Source organism: Corvus kubaryi, unplaced genomic scaffold (assembly GCF_017639235.1).
Source record: "Corvus kubaryi isolate FWS band 111438036 unplaced genomic scaffold, C.kubaryi_AGA036_p1.0 split3-73, whole genome shotgun sequence".
NCBI lineage: Eukaryota > Metazoa > Chordata > Aves > Passeriformes > Corvidae > Corvus > Corvus kubaryi.
Window position 1 is genome coordinate 35,427,604 of NW_024582091.1, and position 20,445 is coordinate 35,448,048.

A 20,445-nucleotide genomic window follows, 5' to 3' on the forward strand; every position below is an offset into this window, starting at 1 on the left:
TAGCAACTTAAAATCAAACATATAGAGAAGTGGAAAAAAGTTGAGACAAAGGTGGATTGAAACTAAACGGGACGAATCCTCTGACGCTAAATAAGGAAAGCGATCTGAAAACATAGGCGTGACACAGAACACGGAGTAAGAAAACGTCTCCTTTCATATTGGTTTCGTATATTTAACACTTTCTTTGAGGGTAAATTCTCTGGATGACAAGCTTTTAACCAAATAGTTGACTACTTGAGTATTTTTGCATTTTATTGCTTAGCAACGTATTACTTCTAATCTCAATTTAAGTGTTTGCCTAATGCAGTTCTTATCTTGAACAGCCAGGCTCCCTGAACACAGATAATGCTTTTCAGCCTTTGACCTTTCAGAGTAGTTTTCTTGCTTGCTTTGGCTTCTTTCAAACCTAACAGTGATGCAAAAGCTGAGATCTCATAAGAAGACCTATGAGCAAAGTACTAGGAACTCTTGAAGAAGGAGTAGCATCTCACTTGCGGCTAACCCAGCTGGGGACACTGAGGAGGCAGAAGACGCAGACGAGAGGCAGATCTCGGCAAAATGGAGCTTGAGGGTGATATACCCAAGGATCACAGAAGATATTCGGAGCAGATGTCTTTACAACCAGGAGAGTATGTGAAGAAAAAAACCGTCTTTAAATACAAAGTCATCTGTGCTGTAAGTAGGTGCTGCTCTTAGGGGCTGCTAGTTTAACAATTCTCAAATCTGCAGGATTTTTTGAAGTTTCATTGTATTAGTATAATCATTCAGGGTAGCTTGGTAATTGGTAGTTAAAATTTTACTGTGTGAGTGTGTCACTGAAACTGCACTAATTTCACTGGCACATTTCTAAAGTTCTGGTACGTAAGAAGCAATTTTTTTTTACGGCAATTTTTGTTGTGATTCATTAACCTGACTGTTCTTTTGCACAGTGAAGACATTGCTTCGATACTTTGTTTTAGATATTGTCTTAAAACAGATGTGTTTGTGGCCAAAGCAACCACAGTTTCTTTTTGCTTACTTTTGTATCTTTAAATTTGTTGTTAACGAAACAGAACATATAGGAAAGTCGTTGGCAAAAAACAATCAGGAAGTAAGGCATGGGAAAAACCTAATGAAACATTTTGTACAGTATTGTCAGTCTCACATCTCAAATATCATGACAACTCTTTACCTCTTCCCTGAGGCTTTAAGATCCATGCAGCTGCCTTGTAAATAATAAAGTGTAGGCTTTTTGTTAAGCTTTAAACATCTTTTGTTGTATCTTCTGTTTGTGACCACAATAGAAACAAGCATTAAATGTGTGTATATGTTTGCACAAGCTCTTGCATTTGTAAATTGAAACTTAGAGAAAACTACAGGTACTGATTTTAGAAATACTTGCAACTTAATTTTGAAAACAGCCCTATAGAAAAGAGTCAAACTACTACACTTTTCAGCTCTATGTAATCAGAACAATTTCACATAGTACAGTTTCCTATTTAATGCTGCATTGTGCAAGGATTGCATAAAATAAGAGGGAAATACTGAAAACTGTGTTGGTACTACCAACGTTATTTCACCTTAAGAACGAATGTCCCAAAATCAAGGGTATTTGTAAATGTTGTAATAAATGCAGCATCTTATCTGTATACCCAATAGGAGTTTTTGGGTTTTACTTCAGCTGTCTCATTACTTGAAAAAGTGGGAATGTTTGTTGCTGTAATAGCTGTACTTCAATTTGTACTTCAGTTTAGTATCATCTATTTATTTCAATTACAAATGGGAGTTTTAATCAAAAAGAAGGGCAAAACCATAGTGACTTCAAGGTGCGAAGTACATGCCCTGGTGATTTGACTTATCTGTGCTCAGTGAAACGAGATCTGTTAGGTTAACCTGGCAGTGTTATCCTCCCTGTCCAGAAAGAGTGGCTGCTGGTCTAGCCCAGATGAACTCCCTGATTTTCAGTCCCTGCTGACTGGATGTAGGATTAAACTGCTGCCTTCACACCTGAGGTCTCTTTTCAAGGGACTCCAGCATTTCTGTCAATTTGGGCAATCTTTCCACACATCCTTACTCCATCTGTCTCTCTCACCCAGTTCTCTCACCAATTCCATTTCCACTCCTTTTGAGGTACATCTGTACAAAAACCTGTGAGTAAGTAGCAGGAAGAAAGTAAAGGTGAGAAGGAGAAAGTGTAAAGGAAGTAATTATGGCATTTCTAGTGTTTGGTATTGCTTGAGAAAAATACCAGTTGTACACCCACACCTGAGAGCTGAGCAGCCCTCCCTGCTGCCACGCTTCTGCCCAGCACCTGCAAGGCAGGACAGGCAGCAGCAAAGATCAGGGGATGCACATGCAGTTGTTCTCAGTTCCTTATAGTTGCTGTAGTCTTAAGATAAGAGGCTTCATTACAATAACGCTGAGTGTGAGAGTAACCCTCTCTCATTTCTACTTTATTTTTAACCTTAGTATTTCCACTAATCAGTCATCTGATTCCTGGAAATGGCAGAAGACAAAAGAAAGCTCTGAGGCAAAAATGGGACATAAACTGCCAGTTCATGGTGATTTTTTCTGTGATATGCATTTTCTTTCCCACTATTATCTTGGCGAAGATGAAAGTGCATACACCACAAAATACTCTGTCACTTTTCACTGCACCTTTCAGCCAGCATGCATTGCCATTTGTCTTGGGTGCCTATTGAGCTGATAAAAGCTTCCTCAGTTCTCCCCCAGTCTCCCAAAGTTATGCTGCTTTCTGTTACAGAGTTTCCTTGGGCTGTTAGTCTCTTTCCGATTTCCTCTAACCTTGCTGACAGGGTGACTTACTAGCAGAAGCTGTCGTGTGGGTGAAAATTTTACACTTGCAGCCTCAATCCAGCTAAATCTCTTAAGAGATCCTTATGATCATTCCAGGTAAATACAGAAAATAAGTAAAAGGAATTACCTTTATTTGTACAGATAAAGGATTTGCAAAACAGATAAATACATTGATCCTACTATCTTTTCCCCAGCAAAGATTTCCCCAATTACATCATTACAACTGGCCATAGGTTATAAGTGCAGCATTAGAGCCTCAGATCCTAAGGTTATAATTATCGTGCCTCTCCTATCTTCAGGCTCAATTTTTTGATGAAGTACAGAGAAGAGATTAGTTCTTAAGAAATCATGCATTCATAGAAATATTAATAATAGAGTTAATTTTTAATAAACATAACAGTTTATCACAGTTGTGAATGTTGGTTTCCCTGTGTCTGTGTGACAGGTTCTACTGTGTGCTTTGGTGGCTGTATCCCTGGGACTAGGTTTAGGACTAGGACTCAAGAAGGAGCAAGGTACGTTTATGATACTTTCATCAGCATAATTGCCAATGATCTGGATCTGGTAAAGGCTTTCAGCAAAGGCTCTTTTATGGTGTAATGTAAATGAACTGTGAAAAGTCACCACCTGTGAAAATAAAGTTCTTGAATTTTTCAAGTTGGATTGCATAAAAACTAAACACTGAAAATCTATACTTGAAAAACCTGTCCTAAACAACCAAGTGCCTTGCTGATCTTTCCAGAAATGTGAAACCTAGTTCACAGCATGTTTGGAAGTTTTATTACATTAACACTTTCAGAAAATTTGAGATATGTGTTATATTACTACATATAATGTCTGGCAATTATTTAAACAGTATTTTGTGAGAGAAATATCATTGGATCATCTTCAGGACTCATGCTTTGAATATATTTGGCATAGTTCAGGTAGCTGATTCTAACACTGATTATGAATATTCTTTGAAAACTTCAGTTTCTGTAAAGCTACAGTAAAAAGGGGATAGTGGCTTGATTGGGTGGAACGGTATTTTTTACTTAGTTACTAACACTAGTTAGTGTTTTGATGTCAGGGGGTCATTCTAGGTGAGAACAAACAAACACAACACATTGTGAATTAATACTTCCTTTAGAATCAAAGCAAGAGTAATCCCACACTGGAGGAGTTCAAGAAAGCAGAGTCTCTTTCTCATTGCTAATCAACACATCTTGTACCTGTTTACCTAGTAGTTCATCAAGTCTTAGATCCTTCTGAAGTCTTTCAATACCATGGGCCTAGCAAATAAGATGAAGTGGAACCGTAATTGTTTTTTCATCATTTGAAAATCATTTTAGCTCTGCATGGACTCTACAAAGTCGATACTAAAGCCCAAATTTGTAGGCAGTGCATCCTGCAAAAGCATGAAATGAACCTTGTGGCAATTATAAGGGAATTGCCCTAGCAAACCTGAGTAGATAGTTATACCTTTTCCTGTCCAACAGTGTGAGGGGAGAAGAAAACTGGAAATGCAGGAGCTCAGCATGGTTCAAATAGTATTTCTGGAGTACAGAGAATGTGGACACAGGGCTTGTCCATGTGGAGGCTGGTGTGGAACTGCAAGTGATCTTTGGAGATCGGGGGATGTCTTCAGGTGTCCTCAGGAGACCCAGAGCTGTTCCTTCACCCTGCACGAAGGTGTCAGAGCTGTGCTGAGGAATACAGCTTCCACCGCCAGGCCCCTCATTTGGACCCTTTTCTTTCTTTTAATTAAAACAACCAAACCTACAGATTTTTAAGGGACCTTTTAACAATAAAGTAGCAGAGATATTTCCAGGGTCCTGAGTGCACTAATAAGCTTTATGGTTTGTGTCCAGATGGCTTTTGAATGTCTCCAGGAAAGGAGATTCCCCCAGGCTGCCCCCACCCTGCCCGGGCCCCAGGGGCCACCTCCCCTGTCCCACCACTGACCCAGCAGGGATGGCCTCTATCTCCCCACAGCCTTGCCCTGCCCATCCATGAGTTCTGCTGAGCCAGGCCCAGCCACAGGCCAACAGCCTGGCCTTGACCTGTCTCTTTTGCCAGGGAAGGGCCCAGTACCTGGTGTGGGGCTGCCCTGCTCCAGGCTGGAGTGGTGGGATGGGTCCTGGTTGCTGGTCCCTGCCCAGATGCCCCTGGGGTGCCCCCATGGCTCTGGTACCCAGCCCTGAGGAAGCTTCCATCCCACGCAGGCATATTACAGAACATCCAAAGTGGGAATCACTCTTCCTCTTTTGTTTCAGACTGAGAAATGAGCAGGGGAAATGGCAGTCTCCTCTTCCTCATGCTGGCAGTGTGGGACACCCTGGCATTGCCTCCTGTGCCAGTGGTTTTGGAGAGACCTGTTGCAGAAACAGCTCTGCCCCAGGCTGTGGACCAGCATAGTCCCAACAGCTGTCAGGACCTTCAGCACCCAGAGGGATTCCTACAGCCTTGCTTGCACCTTGCTGGCCTGTGTGCTAGTGACCGTATTGGAAAATGGCTAGGGAATTGGATTTGGGAAATTATTCAGCACATTTCTCCCTGCAGCCCATATCCATGACCCGTTTAACAGACCTGCCTGGGACAGGGTTATCTGAGCACTCAGCCTTGCTGCCTTCTCCTTACAGTCAGCTGCAGACACAAGTGCAATGAGCCACACAGGAGCGGCGTGCCCGGCTGCCAGTGTGACAGCGGCTGCAAGGAGCGTCAGGATTGCTGCTGGGACTATGAGGACACCTGTGTGGAGCCGAGTAAGTCACCCTACAGGCAGTGCTCACTGGTGTCCATTTTATTTTGAATTTGTTTTTTCATGTGACTGTAATAGAAAATGGGTAATTCTCATGTTTGTGCAGATACACAGAAGTCATGTCACATTTCCTAGGGAGGGAAATGTGACAAAAATCACAAAATCACAGAATGGTTAGGGTTGGAATGGACCACTGGAGGCCATCTAGTCCAACTTCCTGCTCAAGCAAAGTCCTAGGGCACACTGCTGAGGCTTGTGTCCACACAGCTTTTGAATGTCTTCTGGAAAGGAGATTACACAACCTGTCTGGGCAACCTTTCCAGTGTTCCGGTCACCCTCCCAGTAAAGTTATTCCTGTTCAGGTGGGTGTGGCAGATTCAAGCTGCCTCGGTACTCAGGTGGCTAGAGGGCTGTAACTTGATGACATGACAGTACACAAAATCTTCCTGCATCTTTCTCAAATCAGATCCCTGTATTTTTGTCCCTTATGGGTAACCAAAGCATTTGCCACACGTATTTCATGGCACATATAAAGCTGAAGATGAGCATGAGCAGAAATCATGAGTTATCTTTAAGGCAGGGCCCTTGAAGCAACCCTGTTGTGCCAGTACCTCTTGCGCTTTTGAAAATAAGGGGACGTTTCCCAGTCGGCTGTGCTCTCCAGCCTCGTGCATTCCTTGGTGGGTGCCTGGGATCAGAGGAGTCCACTCGTCTTCAAGGGGAACAGCCTGGTTCTGCATTGAGGGCAGGCTGCTCTCCAGTTACTGTCTCTGCTTTCCCAGCCGCTGTTCAGATATTTCTTCATCCTTATTTCTTTTTCTGCCCACTTCAGCCCTTACTTCTCTTTTTTTTTTTTTTGCTCTCTGCTGGAACTCATATGCAAAAGCATGAAAAACGTCAGTTTGCTTCTCTTTCTTCTCTGTAAAAGAAATACGGAGTGGTTTTTTGGTGTTTTTTTTCCCTAGATGTTTTTGGAAAGATGGAAGGCATTGAAGGAGATGACTTGGGGGATACCTTTGTAAAATAAATTATGTTATGACTCTGTGTTACGGTTCAACGGCCAAAGAAATAGGCTTTTTCTGTTAAATGAAATCTTGAGTTTTCTTTCCAGAGAAAACTTATAAAACAACTCAAATGGTATATATAAACAACAATTTTTTTTTTCTTTACCTGTTTGGGGGGTTTCCATGCAAAGAAGTTTACATGAGGTTCTGTGAACTGAATCATAATTTTTTTCTTGGAATTTCCAGCCCGATCTTGGAAGTGCACTAATTTCCGTTGTGGTGAGACAAGAATACCTGGAAGTTACTGTTCTTGTTCTGATGACTGCTTGCAGAAAAAAGACTGCTGTGTAAATTACTACAGTGTTTGCAGAGGTAAATCAAAAGTCAAAACGTTTTAAATATAAATTATTTTATGAAATAGATAGATGGTCAAACATTGAAAATATAAAGGTAGATGAATTTGTTTCTCAAGACTAGATTCTGACTGACATTTTGAAAAATTTATGTTTTGAGGTGAATCTTTTGGTATTTTTGACTGTGAAAAAGACAGTTTCTGCAGAACACTGTGAATTGTGCCGTTCTTGAGAAAGACAGAATGATTTGGATACTGCAGAAGTATACCACATGTGGAGGCTTTGGGTTGTTTCCTTTCTTTCTTTTGTTTTTTTCCTTTGTTTCCCCCCAAAAGAGATGGAGACAATCTGAAGTACATATTGTAGTAATCATCCCTAATCTATAATTTCCCATCCTTTTTATTATAAATCTGGTTTTGGAATGGATTTATTATGTTTTACTTATTTTTGAATATCTTTGTTCATGGCTAATTGTTTCATACTGGCTCCAGCTAAACACATGAAGAATAGCACTGGTATAATTCAGTTACAGGAATGGTACTTGAGGAATATGCTGGTGACATAGTATCTGTTATCAGAATTCCTTTATGCTGTGGAAGGCAATAAATTTAAGGCAACTCCTGCAAAATTATTATTACCTAAATGCAAAATAAAGCTAAAAGGGGTTAAACCACAACACAGAGAAAGAAAAGAAGTGCTAAAGGCAGCCCCATTCTTCTCTCTAAGTGTGTCAATGGTGCACAGAAAATAAAAAAGGAATAAGTAGTCCAGTGTGGTCAGGATACAGTTTGAATATTTTTTCATTTAAAACCCAATAAAAGCCTAAGCTTTCATAGTGTTTTCTTCTCCGTTTTGTTTGTTTGCTTGTCTGCGTAGTATGTGTGCTTTGTTTTTAACTTACAGTTGTGAGCACTAGTCCTTTCAGGGTTTGAGGGCCTAATAGGTTGCACCAAATTGTTCCTAAAGGTATCTTTAGTCCTACATTTCTGTTGAAGCAGAAAATATTACAAGAAGAGCTTTAAAAAGATCATTCATGTAGCTGCTTTTTTTGGTGGTGGTGGGGGGGGGGCCGTGTCAGTGCTAACTCAGGATTTTTTTTTCCTTTTAGGTGAAATATCTTGGGTAGAAGAACCATGTGTGCCAATTGAAACTCCTCAGTGCCCAGTAGGGTAGGATAAAGGAATTTCTCTTCTTAGCAAATAAAATCTTTGAGACAGTCAGAAATACTCCAGTGTTCTGAAACAGGTTTTCATATTTATGGAGAGTAAGGTCCCTGCCCTGAGCAATATTCTGTAGAAATTGATTGTGGCTAGGAATGTTTGTTCTTTCTAAAACCTTTGTCATCTTCTTCTACATTCATTGATCATTTACAGTTTAGAGCAGAGTACAGGAGTTCAAATTCAGATTGAAATTCAGTTTGCAAAGACCTGGAAAAATTGTTAGAGTTATCTCAAGATTCATTTATCACAAATTGGTCATAGTCCATTTCATGTTACCATATTGTATCTTTGACAATTCAGATAAGTCACCTTATGCAGTCTGTAATAACTGTTAGAATCCATGATTGCAGTTCTTTAGGCAACAGGGTTGTTTGGGGGTTTTTTTGCTCCAATTATTTACAGGAAGAAAGGTGTGTTGAAAAGGGAGCTATAAAGTAGCTGTATATCTACAAATGCTGAAACAATTTTGCTATTTGTGCAGTTTTTCAGAATCATAGGTAGAGGCTAGGCAGAAACACCATTTAAAAGTTGTCCTTGAAGAAAAATGAATTAATTTCTGATTCAGTTATGGTACTTGTGATATTATCCATTATTTTCTTTTATTTTACTGCCAGTTTAGTTTAATTATAATAGTAAGACCATTAAAGTTGTGGCTTCTTTGTGAGTTCCTGCATGCACCTCCCAACATAGGTATAAAAATACACTTTTTAGGTTAACAAATAGCTTGCTGAGTTAACACAGTTTCATAGGCTAAAGCTTGGAAAGTAGTGGAGGGAGGCTTCTTTAAGTGCTGTAAACAGCGTTGCTATATAAAGATCCATTTAATTTCCGATTCAAACCAGTAAGCTGTTTTATGCAGACTGTTTTTATACAGACTACTGATGCTAGTGTGCTTCTGTGTTTTGGAAAGACCACTTTTAATAAGAAACTAACTGGGTTAGTGATCACTGCCTGATGTCAATGTGTAACTTTTTGTTAATATTATCACTGAAAGGATTACTTGTATTTTATTCCTACGGTATTTCTTACCAGGAGGATTGTATATTTGCTCTCAATATTGAACTATTTCTTTATCTCACACAATGATATTAATTCTGGGATGTACATGAATATTCTAGATCCTGCTTATAAAAGCTGAATTTATATTGTTAGAATCTTAACGTCACCAACTCTCCAAACATCTTTATGATGATAAACTTATATTTTCTTGTAGATTTACTCGCCCACCACTTATCCTTTTTTCAATGGATGGGTTTAGAGCAGAATATTTGCAAACTTGGAGTTCCTTGCTGCCAAATATTGAAAAACTCAGTAAGTTTCCAAGGGTGTTTTCACTGTTTTCTTTAAAAGTCTGCATGCAACCTCTCTGGTCCCCTTTGCTACTGTCATGCATATGTGTTGCTCAGCAATGAAAAAAATCACAAATTAACTCTCTCATCAGTTGTATATTTTCATTATTATATGTTCTGCATTGCTTCTTGTATCTGAGTGCACAGCAAACATGACTTTTTTTTTAACAAGGCCTCTAATATTTGTCAGCAGCTTTTTATTAAATACACAGTTTGAAATAAACATTAAAATACAGTTTAAAACTGAGAAAAAGTTCCAGATAAGAATTTTCCGCATTCTTGGTACTGCATTAAAAAGTTGCTAAATAGCTGATAAGGAGTTGAACATTAAAGTACAGTACTAAGAGGAAATGCATTGTGTTATTGGGAAATTTTCCTCAAAGATTCATTTTCTCAAGTCAGATATTTTAAGATGTTAGTATGTTGAAATTATTGCAGTAAGGCTCAAGTAACCATTTTCCAGTATTTCTGAATATTGTGAGGAAGAGTAAGTTGGATATCTTCAGTTTGTGCTATAAAGGGCTCTAAAAAGTGAGATCCATTAGTGCACATGTGGTTAAAATTTCCTGAATATTTTGGAGCTCAGATCTCCAGATACTTTGTACCTGGACAAAATGTCTGCATATTTATTAATTTCTTCTCAGCAGCAATAGTCTAAATTGACAGTATTTTTATCAGTTCTGAGTACATTACATTGTGTTTCTATTTGAAAATTTCCCATGGATATTATGATATACTACATTTTACTGAATAGTTAACAATCTTGTTTGTGGATAATGAGAGTATCCAGAAACTTGAAGTTGAACCAATGTGCAAACCTGACTTCTCGGGCAAATGGTTTATTCTCTGAAGTCATTCTGACTGGAAGGAATTGAATCAGTGGAGGAATCATGAATTTTGAAGTCAGTAGTCAGTTCCAGTCTTTTGAAACAAGGTGAAAAGGAAATGCCAAACTGGCAAAAGGGATGAATACCATGCTATGTTTATGTTTCCAAGAAATCCTTTGAAACAAGGAGAGGTCTAATTCAACATTGCTCATATTTGTGGTCAATTTGAGCAATTGTTTATGCACACTCGTGCTTATATTTCTCAGAAATCTACAGGAAAGGGAAATACCTTTATTTGCAAAAGAACAAATGTAGTGTTGATTCATGGCATAAAATCTTTCCTCTCTATTAACTCCTTTAACCTAGAACATTCAGTAGAGCTAATCAAGCTAGTTGTTATAGAATATGTACACTATTGATATAGATTCTTTATAGATCCTTCCATAGAAAATTTTGCTGAATTTCTCATGTCTTTATAAATTATTCAGCCCTTCTTCAAACACTCTCTAAGCCTTTTTTTTGAATCTGTATCACATTGGAATAGTTTTGTTGAAAAATTTCACACTTTCATTGTTTAGGTTGCTTAGTTAAGATCAGCTTCTCTTCTTTGACTGAAATGCTCTACATCAATTAATGTGTGTTTGAGCATGAATGAAATAATCGTCTGGTTACAGCTTAATATAGAACTTTTTACATGTGAGTTAGATGTAAAAACAGCATTAAGGCATCTTCCAGTCTTCACATTTTTGTTTTGTGGGTAAATAAGTTGGATCCTACAGTGGATTTAGACACTACAGATATTTGTGTGCTGAGTACCTTTGATTGATGAAAAATAATGCAATGTTTGGAGATACAGGTAGGACACCTGGAGTGGGATTTACTCCAGGGCAGGACACCTGGGGAGGGGTTCACTCCAGGACAGAGCACCTACATTTAGACATATTCTTGGAAATGTCTGCATGTGAGATGTCTACTTGCTCACTGAAGTCAGTGCCTTTATGGTTAATACAGTCTGTATAGTGCAGTGCAAGAGCCTAGAGGACAAGTCAGCTCAATCAACAGAAGGAGGGTGCCACAGGACAAATTGTTGCCTTAATCTGTGTTTTTAGTATACTTCAGAGTGCCATGGCCTTCAATAGCTGTGTCAGGAGAACACAGATCTTGAAGAGATTTGCATCAAAACTGTCAACTTTCATGCAGATGTCTTGAACATCAGAGGGTTTCTCAAATGACACCTGGCTCTAGTGCTTAAGCCACTGAGTCCTTCCCTGCTTGTCACCAATCAGCTCTGCAGAGTATCTTGTTTGGTCTGACCTCAGGCTTCATTCTCATTGCATAAACATGCATATCTAGGCCACTTAGGATCTCAGAAGCATCTGAGAAATTTACTTGGGTTGGCAGACAGGATGTAGAAGCAGCATCTGAAGGCCCAACAGGATCATCAAAGATTTCTCAATGGACCTTAGGCCCCGAGGCTTTAGGCAGCTGAATTGGGCATCCAGGTCCACTGACTGCATCGGGACAGTAAGCTTAGCTCACAAGGAGGCACGAGGATTGTATGAGTCTTGTTTTGGAGTGACATTTCTCCATCTAAAACTGCAGGAACTGATTGTAGTGATTTTTGTTTGTTTGTTTTTAAGACTCTTTGTTTTCAATTAAAAAAAAAAAAAATGTATATTAATACCTTGATCTGTTGCAGAAACATGTGGCACACATTCAAAATACATGAGAGCTGTTTACCCCACAAAAACCTTTCCAAACCACTATACTATTGTCACAGTAAGTGAGAATTTTTGTTTTTCCTTTTCATAATCTGGATAACACAGAAAGGATTTTGTGGTGCCTGTCTTTTAGTGGGACATGAGAACTCATGCTATAGATATAAAAAAGAGAGAGATGCTGAGATGGTACACACAGGCATGATCTGTGTGGCTACACGTGTGCTATCTGACCCTGGCCTGTGAGCCGGTTATTCCTGATCCTTGTCAGTCTAACTGGATATGGGTGAGCATGGGTAAGGACACAGCCTTTTGATGATAGCATTTGTTAGGGTGGGTTTGGCAGCTGATAAACAGCCACATGACATACAGGGTACCTAATCTACAGCACATCAGATTTTAATTGGGCTGGGAAGGAAATATGGAAGCTGGGGAATTTGATGGGCACACTGAATTCATTGGCAGGAAGCGTATGATTTGTGTGAATTAGGAAAGTGTTCTATGATAAAACAGTTCTTTCAAAATTGCAACATTGCAGCAGTGTGCATTGAAACGTAGTTTAGGGTCCATTTGACTTTTGGACTAAGCATTTTATTTTGTTTATTTTCATTTTACAGGGATTGTATCCAGAATCTCATGGTATCATTGATAACAACATGTATGATGTACACTTGAATGCGCATTTCTCACTTTCAGGGGAGGAAAAATTCAAACCTGCATGGTGGAAAGGGCAACCAGTAGGTTTGTTTCTCATATGGTATTTATGTCCAGAGTGGTTTGTGTCATATAATAAAACAAAACAAAAAGGGAGTAACTATCAAAACTGCAATATATTTGCAGCAAGTACTAGCTAACCTGTAGGCTTCATATAATAGGCTGCCTACAAAATAGTTTGCTTGTTATGGAAGTAAAAGGACTCTTAAAGTGTTAATTCTGAGATGTAAAATTTTTGTGGCAGTTAGTAAAAAAAGACTGAAATATTTTGGCTAGCACTGGAATGGACTTCTTGCCATAGGGAGCCATAGTAAATTTTTGGTATGGTTTGATTTTGGGGTATTTTTTTTCTTTGTCTTTTGACAACTTGCTACAAAATGAAATTGGTTTCCAAATTACATCTATTTACAAATACACCTATATCTATTTGCAAATGTCCAGGCATTTAAAAGCAAGGAAGGGAGTACCAAAGAACTTAATTTCTGAAAAAAAAGTCAATTATATATAACATAAGGCACATTTCATAGCAACTCCAAATTTTACCTATGGTTATGATTAATATTATTAATTTACTAGAAATATCAATCTCTAATAATGGTGCTGAAAAAACCCCAAACATATGCAACATATAGTATACCTGCTTAATCTACATTTATGTATGTGTGTCTGTGTGGTCATGTTTATAGTACACTCAAATACCCAGGTTTTGGTGCTCTTTTTTTCCTGAAGGATTCCATCATGTTTGTAACACAACCAGAGCTACACTTTTTAGGATTAATAGAAATATGCCCTCTTATAATAAAATCATATAATTAGAATCTATATCTGAAATAGAAATAGACACAAAACAAAAAATTGAAACTAGTAGAATAGAATATTTCAGTTGGAATGGACTTACAGTGATCATCTAGTCCAGCTGCCTGACCAACTCAGGGCTGGCCAAATGTTAGATCACATTTTTAAGGGTGTTCTCCAAATGCCTCGTGAACACTGACAGGTATAGGGCAGCAACAACCTCTTTAGGAAGCCTGTTCCAGTGTTTGACATTGTATGTGTTAAAAAATGTTCCCTAATGTCAAGTCTGAATATCCCTAAGGCAGCTTCTTCCATCTTCATGATCCTGGGATTTGCCACAGGAAAAATGATCACTGCCCATTGCCAGTTACGGAAATACCTATATGATTTTTTTCTATGCTGAGAATATCCAAGAAATGACAACATCATTGTTTCCACACTAATTTTTCTTCAGAATGTGCATGTAGGAAACAAAACTTCAGATCAGATATGGTCATTAGGTAACTATGTGATGTATGAAAGGAGAAGTAAAAATGCATGCTTGCAGCACGTTTCTACTTTTGTGATCTGAGGTCCTCCAGTGGTGACAAAAAATCATTTGTTTGTATCTTTACCCAAAGGTCTGGCTGACAGCAATGTACCAAAATTTGACAGCAGGCACCTTCTTCTGGCCAGGCTCTGATGTTCCAATTGAGGGAACATACCCCACCTTGTACACCATATACAATGGGTAAGATTTTATAGGGCTTGTACTAAATTCCTGAAGATTACTCCAAAAATCCAGACTGCTATTTGACAGTTGAAGGAAATGAAATACAAGATTTTTAAACAAGTCTGACAGATAAGTGCCATGCCACATCATCCTGGCTATGTCATGGAACTACCAAAAATACTTGAAATTTTCAAAACCAGTCAGAGGATTCACAATGAAGAAGTCAAATGGTACTGTATATTCTGCTCTTCTAGACATTTTGGAAGTTTCAGCCAACTGCAAAACAGTAGGAGAGCATCCTGGAACTGATTAGTAGCCACTGCTAAGTTGCACCAATGATTGCCATATTTCCATGAATAAAATCAACAGATATTATGTAGCTCTTTAAAAATACTTGCAGTTGACAATAAGCTTACAGATAACCTATACCCTAAGACAGTGAACACAAACTAGGAAGCCATGGCAAGAGGCTATGGGAGACAGAAATTAATTGAAGAGAGAATGCTGGATAGGGGAGCTACTGAAGGCAGAGGGGCTCTAAATCAATTTCCTCTGGCCTTGCTTGCATGTTTGGTAATGTGCACACAGCTGTTGAATCATAGTTCTTGTATGGCTTTTTCTAGTCCGTTCAAAGGTTACACGTGGAATTGCCTTCATAGTTTTTGTGACATTGTTTTTGTTGTGGGTTTTTTTCTGTTTGTGTTTCTTGCAGTTTGTTTTGCTATGGGAGGCATTGATATTAGTAAATTATTTCTAGATTTTTGATGGTTGTGATGACTGCAGTGTATTTCCCATGATTCTTCACATTTAGAAAGATAATCAAAAGCAAGCATAGAACTGCAAGTCTCTATAGATAACAGACTTTGCAGTGATGTGTAGGATTGGTACTCAGAAAACACCTGAGTACTGTAAGTAACTAACACACAGCTTGTGCGTGACTTTGAGGGAAAGCAGAGCTATTTAATGGGTGAATTCTCTCATCAGAAACAAAGCATGATCTCACAAAGACTTCGATGGGATTATTACTTACTTTTAAAATATGAAAATCCAATGCTTATACATACTGAAAAGAATAAAAATTATTCTACCTTGTATTTCAAGTTTATTTCCTGAACTTAAAATATCTTTTTTTGCATGTATTTATAAATATACAAGTAGTCCCACCAACACAGATTTGTGTTTGTAAAATCAGGGTCTGTCTAATTCGCCACTTAAAGTGACTTACATTCAAATAAAAATGGGACTAATAAAATTAATTACTGTACCTTGTTAAAATGCATCATTCTTAGTTCCAGATCTATGACTTTAATATATGACTGGAGTATGGACACTTTCTCTGTATCTAGGAATTAGAAGTGGACGGAAAGTCTTGTTAACATCGTATTTTTTTTTCTTCTTTTCAGTTCGGTTCCATATGAAAAGAGAATTTCAGGAATACTGAAATGGCTTGATAATGCCCAACCTGAGAGGTAACACTTTGTAATACCTTACCTGCTTTGTGAGACTATAGCTTAGCTTTTAATGCTTAGAAATGGAAATTTCTGTCGGTGTTTGTGAAACATGGAATCTTCCTCACCATTTCAAATGATTATTTGCTGAACTTAAGCCTGTTCTGTAAGTATAGCTGTGATAAGACTGTAGGTACAAAAGATTAAAAAGTGAACATATATCTGAACAGGACATACTGTTGTATGAGTTTTATCTTATTGGGTTGTCTTTTTTCTTGGTGCATGGCCTGTAGGAAACATTGAACATTCAGTTTCTAGTCTAAGTATATGGATGAAAGATTTCATAGGAAGGCTATTGCACAAGAAATGTTAAATACATGAAAGTAATTGCAGTAAGTAATTCAGGATAAAAAGTAAATGTCAGTGCTGATCATGATGTTAACTTTGTGACATATAAAGAAATGAAATCTTTTATACGATGATTTGCTAATAAAGTCCTAATGTATTTGCAGTTAGGATGTGCTCTCTTGAGCCTCACTGCATAGTCAGGAAGAGCTATTTCACATGGTAGTTCCATTTACATCTCAGAAACGATTGTTTGCTCTGGTGTTTGAGATCTTGAATTTTTCCGAAGTGATTTCTGGGTACCCATAAAAAACACCGGATTATGTTACTGAAATTGTAACTTCAAAGGGCCCATGTTGATTAATTACAGATCTCAGAGGAAGCTGAATGCTTATATTTGCTGTATGGACTTTTATCAAGGTTTAAAGAGGTTATTTATAATACTTTTAAAATGTCATTTAATATTGCTTTTCAAATGCTGCCTCTAAATTCTCATAGTGTTCCATTCTTACTTATTTCTAACTCAAGGCCTCATTTATACACTTTATATATTGAAGAACCAGATTCTTCTGGACATTCATTTGGACCAGTTAGTGCTGGTGTAAGTAGTTTCTGTATTTTTCTTATACTTAATTGGACTAAAAATGGTGTTGTACTAGAAATTTAACCAGTTTATAGACCTGAGAAGGATAGTAGGTGAAAAAATGCCATGACTGTTTTATGATTTTTATTAAGAACTTGTGCTTGTGTTTGAGCCCATTGTTATGATTCCAACACTGTGTGTGAATCAAAAGACCCATAAACCAAACAGAATGGCAGAAAATCATTTCAGATCATACTGTTAGAAAAAATATTAATATTTATATTTAGACTGAACTTTAATTATATTACAAAGTGATATTTAGAGGCATGTGGCCTGGCAAATCCTCAGAGCTTTTATTTATTCATAACATTGTACTTCAATGTTTGCTAATATGTAACCCAAAAATATTACATTTTTACTTGCGTGAAGTCAAAACATTAAACCTTTAAGGATCTTAGTTGTAGCTGGTTTATCTCACAGGTAATCAAAGCCTTACAGGCAGCAGATCAAGCACTGGGGATGCTCATGGACGGACTTAAACAAAGAAACCTGCACAAGTGTGTGAACCTCATTGTTTTAGCTGATCATGGTAATGTACATACTTAATTTTTCAATCTAATTTTACTGAGTCACTGTTTTCTTCCTCTGTGCAATATGTGGGCTTAGTAGTGTTAATCCATTTTATAATTCACTTTATCTTCATTGCCATAAAAAAGATGGTTGTTTCTATGTTGCCCTTTAGGGATGGAGAAGACCTACTGCAAGCAGTTAGAGTATATGACCAATTACTTCAAAACGGTGGATTTCTACATGTATGCTGGGCCTGCAGCTCGCATTCGAGCACGTAATGTTCCAAAGGACTATTTTACCTGTAAGTGTAGACCAATCCTGGGATTGAACAATCGATATAGCAGGAAATAAATAAATAAATAAGGAAATGGATAATCAGTAGTGATCAGCAGAGTGAACAGCTTTCTGTTTCCCTTAACTTGGCTTCAACATCCATGGAAGTTGTTTGGGTTTTTTTTTTCCAAGAATGACCACTTTAGATGAAATTTGGATGAAGGTTAGAAAAGATCGTTGCAGACTCTGATTTGTGTTTTTTTGGCATGGAAAGATGAAGTAAAGGTAGTTTTATTGTTTGGGACTGGAGTTCAGGGCTTTCATAAGTGTATGGCTCTTCACAGATTTCTTGTGCAACATTGACAGAGTCAGTCTTTTTGAAGCAGTATTTCTAACTGTGTGTACAAAGTTACAGAATCTGAACCTTAGCACAGTGGAATCTAAGCCTTGGTTAAGCCCTTCAGCTAATATCTCAAAAGAACAGAAAATTGAAACCATGTGAGCTAACTCTGACTTGAAATAGATACCATGCTACCAGACTGGAAAAAAAATCCCAGAACTTTCTGTATCAGGGAAAAGAATGGAGAGGTATTGTAAGAGGCATAGTTACTGCAGGTTGCAAATAAGAGCTGAGATCTCATTGTACTTTTTATTCATATTTTAGAATTGTACTTACAGTTGAAGGCACAATATTTTTATGATATAAAGCAGACTTTCTTTGGTTTAAGTCAGATAAAATCAGAGTAATGAGCTGTGGAAAGAATGGTCATGTTTTTTGTGTGTCTCAGTCTCAATAAAATTGTTGACTAATTTCCTCTAATAGTCTTAGATTTTCTGTAGGAATTTTCCTTCCATGAAGTGCTCAGATTTGCTTTATAGAAAGTTAATGTCAAACGGTTAAATCACTCTTTCAAAATGTGCGAGGTGAAGATACCAAGATAGACTGAAATTTTCTCTGTGACTGTTGCTGGAAGCGAAATACAAGACAACTGCTCCAGGTCCTGTTCAATGTGAAAAATGTTAGACTTCAAACTGAGGTTAGATGAGAGAAAAAACCTCGGGTCTGGTGATCTGTCAGCTTTAGGTGTAGGCAGTCATCACCATGGCAGTTTTCTACAGTCTATCTTGATGTACCCAAAGTTCTAGTTACTTCCACAGGCACACTTACAGGCAGTGACCATTAGAAATGTAACATTCCTACCTGTGGAAGGCTATAGTTGACACAGTCTTCACAAGCTAATAAGGAAAATTTTATAGACAAAATTGTGTTTAAGTTTTTTCTCATGAGGCTTTGTCCTTCAGCTGTTCAAATGTATATTAATCCATCTTTTCTTTTTAACAGTTGACTCAGAAGGAATCGTTAAAAACCTCACAGTGAGTAAATATTCTCGTAACTTTTACTCATAGCTACTCTTAATAGGAATCTGATGAAAAAACACAGTTTGTAAAAAAATGGAACTATGGTGCCAGTTTGAATAGTGTACTGACTCCAGTGTGCCATGGGAGGCAGTTCTCAAAGTTGTTCAAAGATGATGCATAAAGGTACTTACTTCACTTTGAAAGAGAAGTGGCTGACTTCAGGGGGAGAAACCAGGGTGTATCTTCATGGTAGAACAGAATACAGCACAGAGATGCTTTAGACAACAGGCATCTGTTAGCGCTGAACCACAAGTGCTGCACTCAGGCTAAGCTAAAGTAACTTTTCCACACAACAGGTAACGACATTGTAGAGCACATTGCCATGAAGTGTTGTAGAGGCTGGAAATAGAAATAGAAAGGGGGAATTTTAGAGACATTAATGCAGGGCAGCCCTGTAAGGGCTTTTAAACCTGATCCACAAGGAACACCTGACTTTAAAAGTCCCTGAAGCCTAGGTGAAACTAAACAGGTACAAGAAAGAAGCTTCATTCAATACTTGGCTTGTTCTTACACACTTTCTCTAAGTGTCTGATTCTGGAAGTTTTGGAGATCTGCTTTGAAACAGAGTACTAGGCAAGATGGGCCTTTGGCATCAGGCAGTATGACTCTCTTAGGATCTTTTGACATATCACTGAAATACTTGCAGTGCTTTTATGTATGCTGCACCACCACAGGGTCCTGTACTGGTAGTTCTGCTTGGAACTAAGCCATGCTGAGTGGATGTAGCACTTGAGGGCACATCCAAGCTTGCCCGTGTCTCCCATGTGGGTATACTTTGACAGCTGAGTTCCGAAGGATACAAACAAAGAAATGCAGAGCGAAGTGCAAACCAAAGGAAGACCAAACCTATTTCTTTTACTGAAAGGTGTTAAGATGTGACAGTGCATGTTTTTTCCTTACACTTTTTTAGACAGATAATTCACTGCCTTTTTTGTTGTTGTTGTTGTGTCCAACATATACATTAATACAACGTGGGATGAATGTGCTGGACAAACTAAAAATCTTGTAGGACAGTTGTCTTTTTGTATTTCTTTCCTTTTACAATTTACAGTGAGTTAAATATTTAAACTGCTTGCTCTCAGTGTGTTGTCATAACTCCCCCTTCTCTTCTTCATTGCCAGTTTGTTTTCTATTCTGTGGCTTGTCCTGGGCTAAGTAGTAGACAGGTGTTGTGGTATATTTAGGAAAAATGCTTTCAGTTTGTAAAAATTCTGGACTCCTAGATGGGTATGTTTCTGATAAATCACCACTAGAGGTCTTCCTTTAACCTGTTGAACATGCGGGAGTAGGCTCAATGGCTGGAAACAGCTGAAGGCGCTTTCTCAGTGCTACATCCCCTACCTTGCTGTATGATATGGAGTCTGTCATATCAAAGAGCATGGTATGATGGGAATATCACAATTTGCATGTTCTCAAGCTCAGCTGAAACTGCTACTGCTAATAGTTACAGAGATGTGACATCTCATGCCTTATGGGAATAGCCTGGTGTAAGGACGTGTCCTCCTTCCTTTTCTCTTCATAAATGGTTAGTGTACTTTGTCCCTGTCAAGTTACTAGAATGAGTGCTTTTTTCAGAGAA

The 20,445-nt window shown here is 38.1% G+C and overlaps 1 protein-coding gene across 3 annotated transcripts in view; it reads left to right on the plus strand.

Annotated features, from left to right (window-relative positions):
• Positions 1–212: 212 nt before the first annotated feature.
• The window catches only part of ENPP3 (ectonucleotide pyrophosphatase/phosphodiesterase 3), a 37,249-nt gene continuing 17,016 nt past the window's right edge, over positions 213–20,445 (plus strand). Inside the window, exons 1-14 of one of the 3 annotated variants that reach the window (XM_042017134.1) lie at positions 214–675; positions 3,242–3,311; positions 5,418–5,540; positions 6,787–6,912; positions 8,002–8,062; positions 9,327–9,424; positions 11,989–12,068; positions 12,625–12,744; positions 14,137–14,246; positions 15,632–15,697; positions 16,550–16,622; positions 17,085–17,193; positions 17,347–17,475; positions 18,790–18,821. In XM_042017134.1, coding sequence (XP_041873068.1) covers positions 559–675; positions 3,242–3,311; positions 5,418–5,540; positions 6,787–6,912; positions 8,002–8,062; positions 9,327–9,424; positions 11,989–12,068; positions 12,625–12,744; positions 14,137–14,246; positions 15,632–15,697; positions 16,550–16,622; positions 17,085–17,193; positions 17,347–17,475; positions 18,790–18,821 — 1,314 coding nt within the window. In that variant the 5' untranslated portion in view covers positions 214–558. Of the gene's footprint in view, positions 676–3,241; positions 3,312–5,417; positions 5,541–6,786; positions 6,913–8,001; positions 8,063–9,326; positions 9,425–11,988; positions 12,069–12,624; positions 12,745–14,136; positions 14,247–15,631; positions 15,698–16,549; positions 16,623–17,084; positions 17,194–17,346; positions 17,476–18,789; positions 18,822–20,445 lie in introns of those variants that run through there. The other 2 variants (XM_042017135.1, XM_042017137.1) reach the window with 2 other exon arrangements.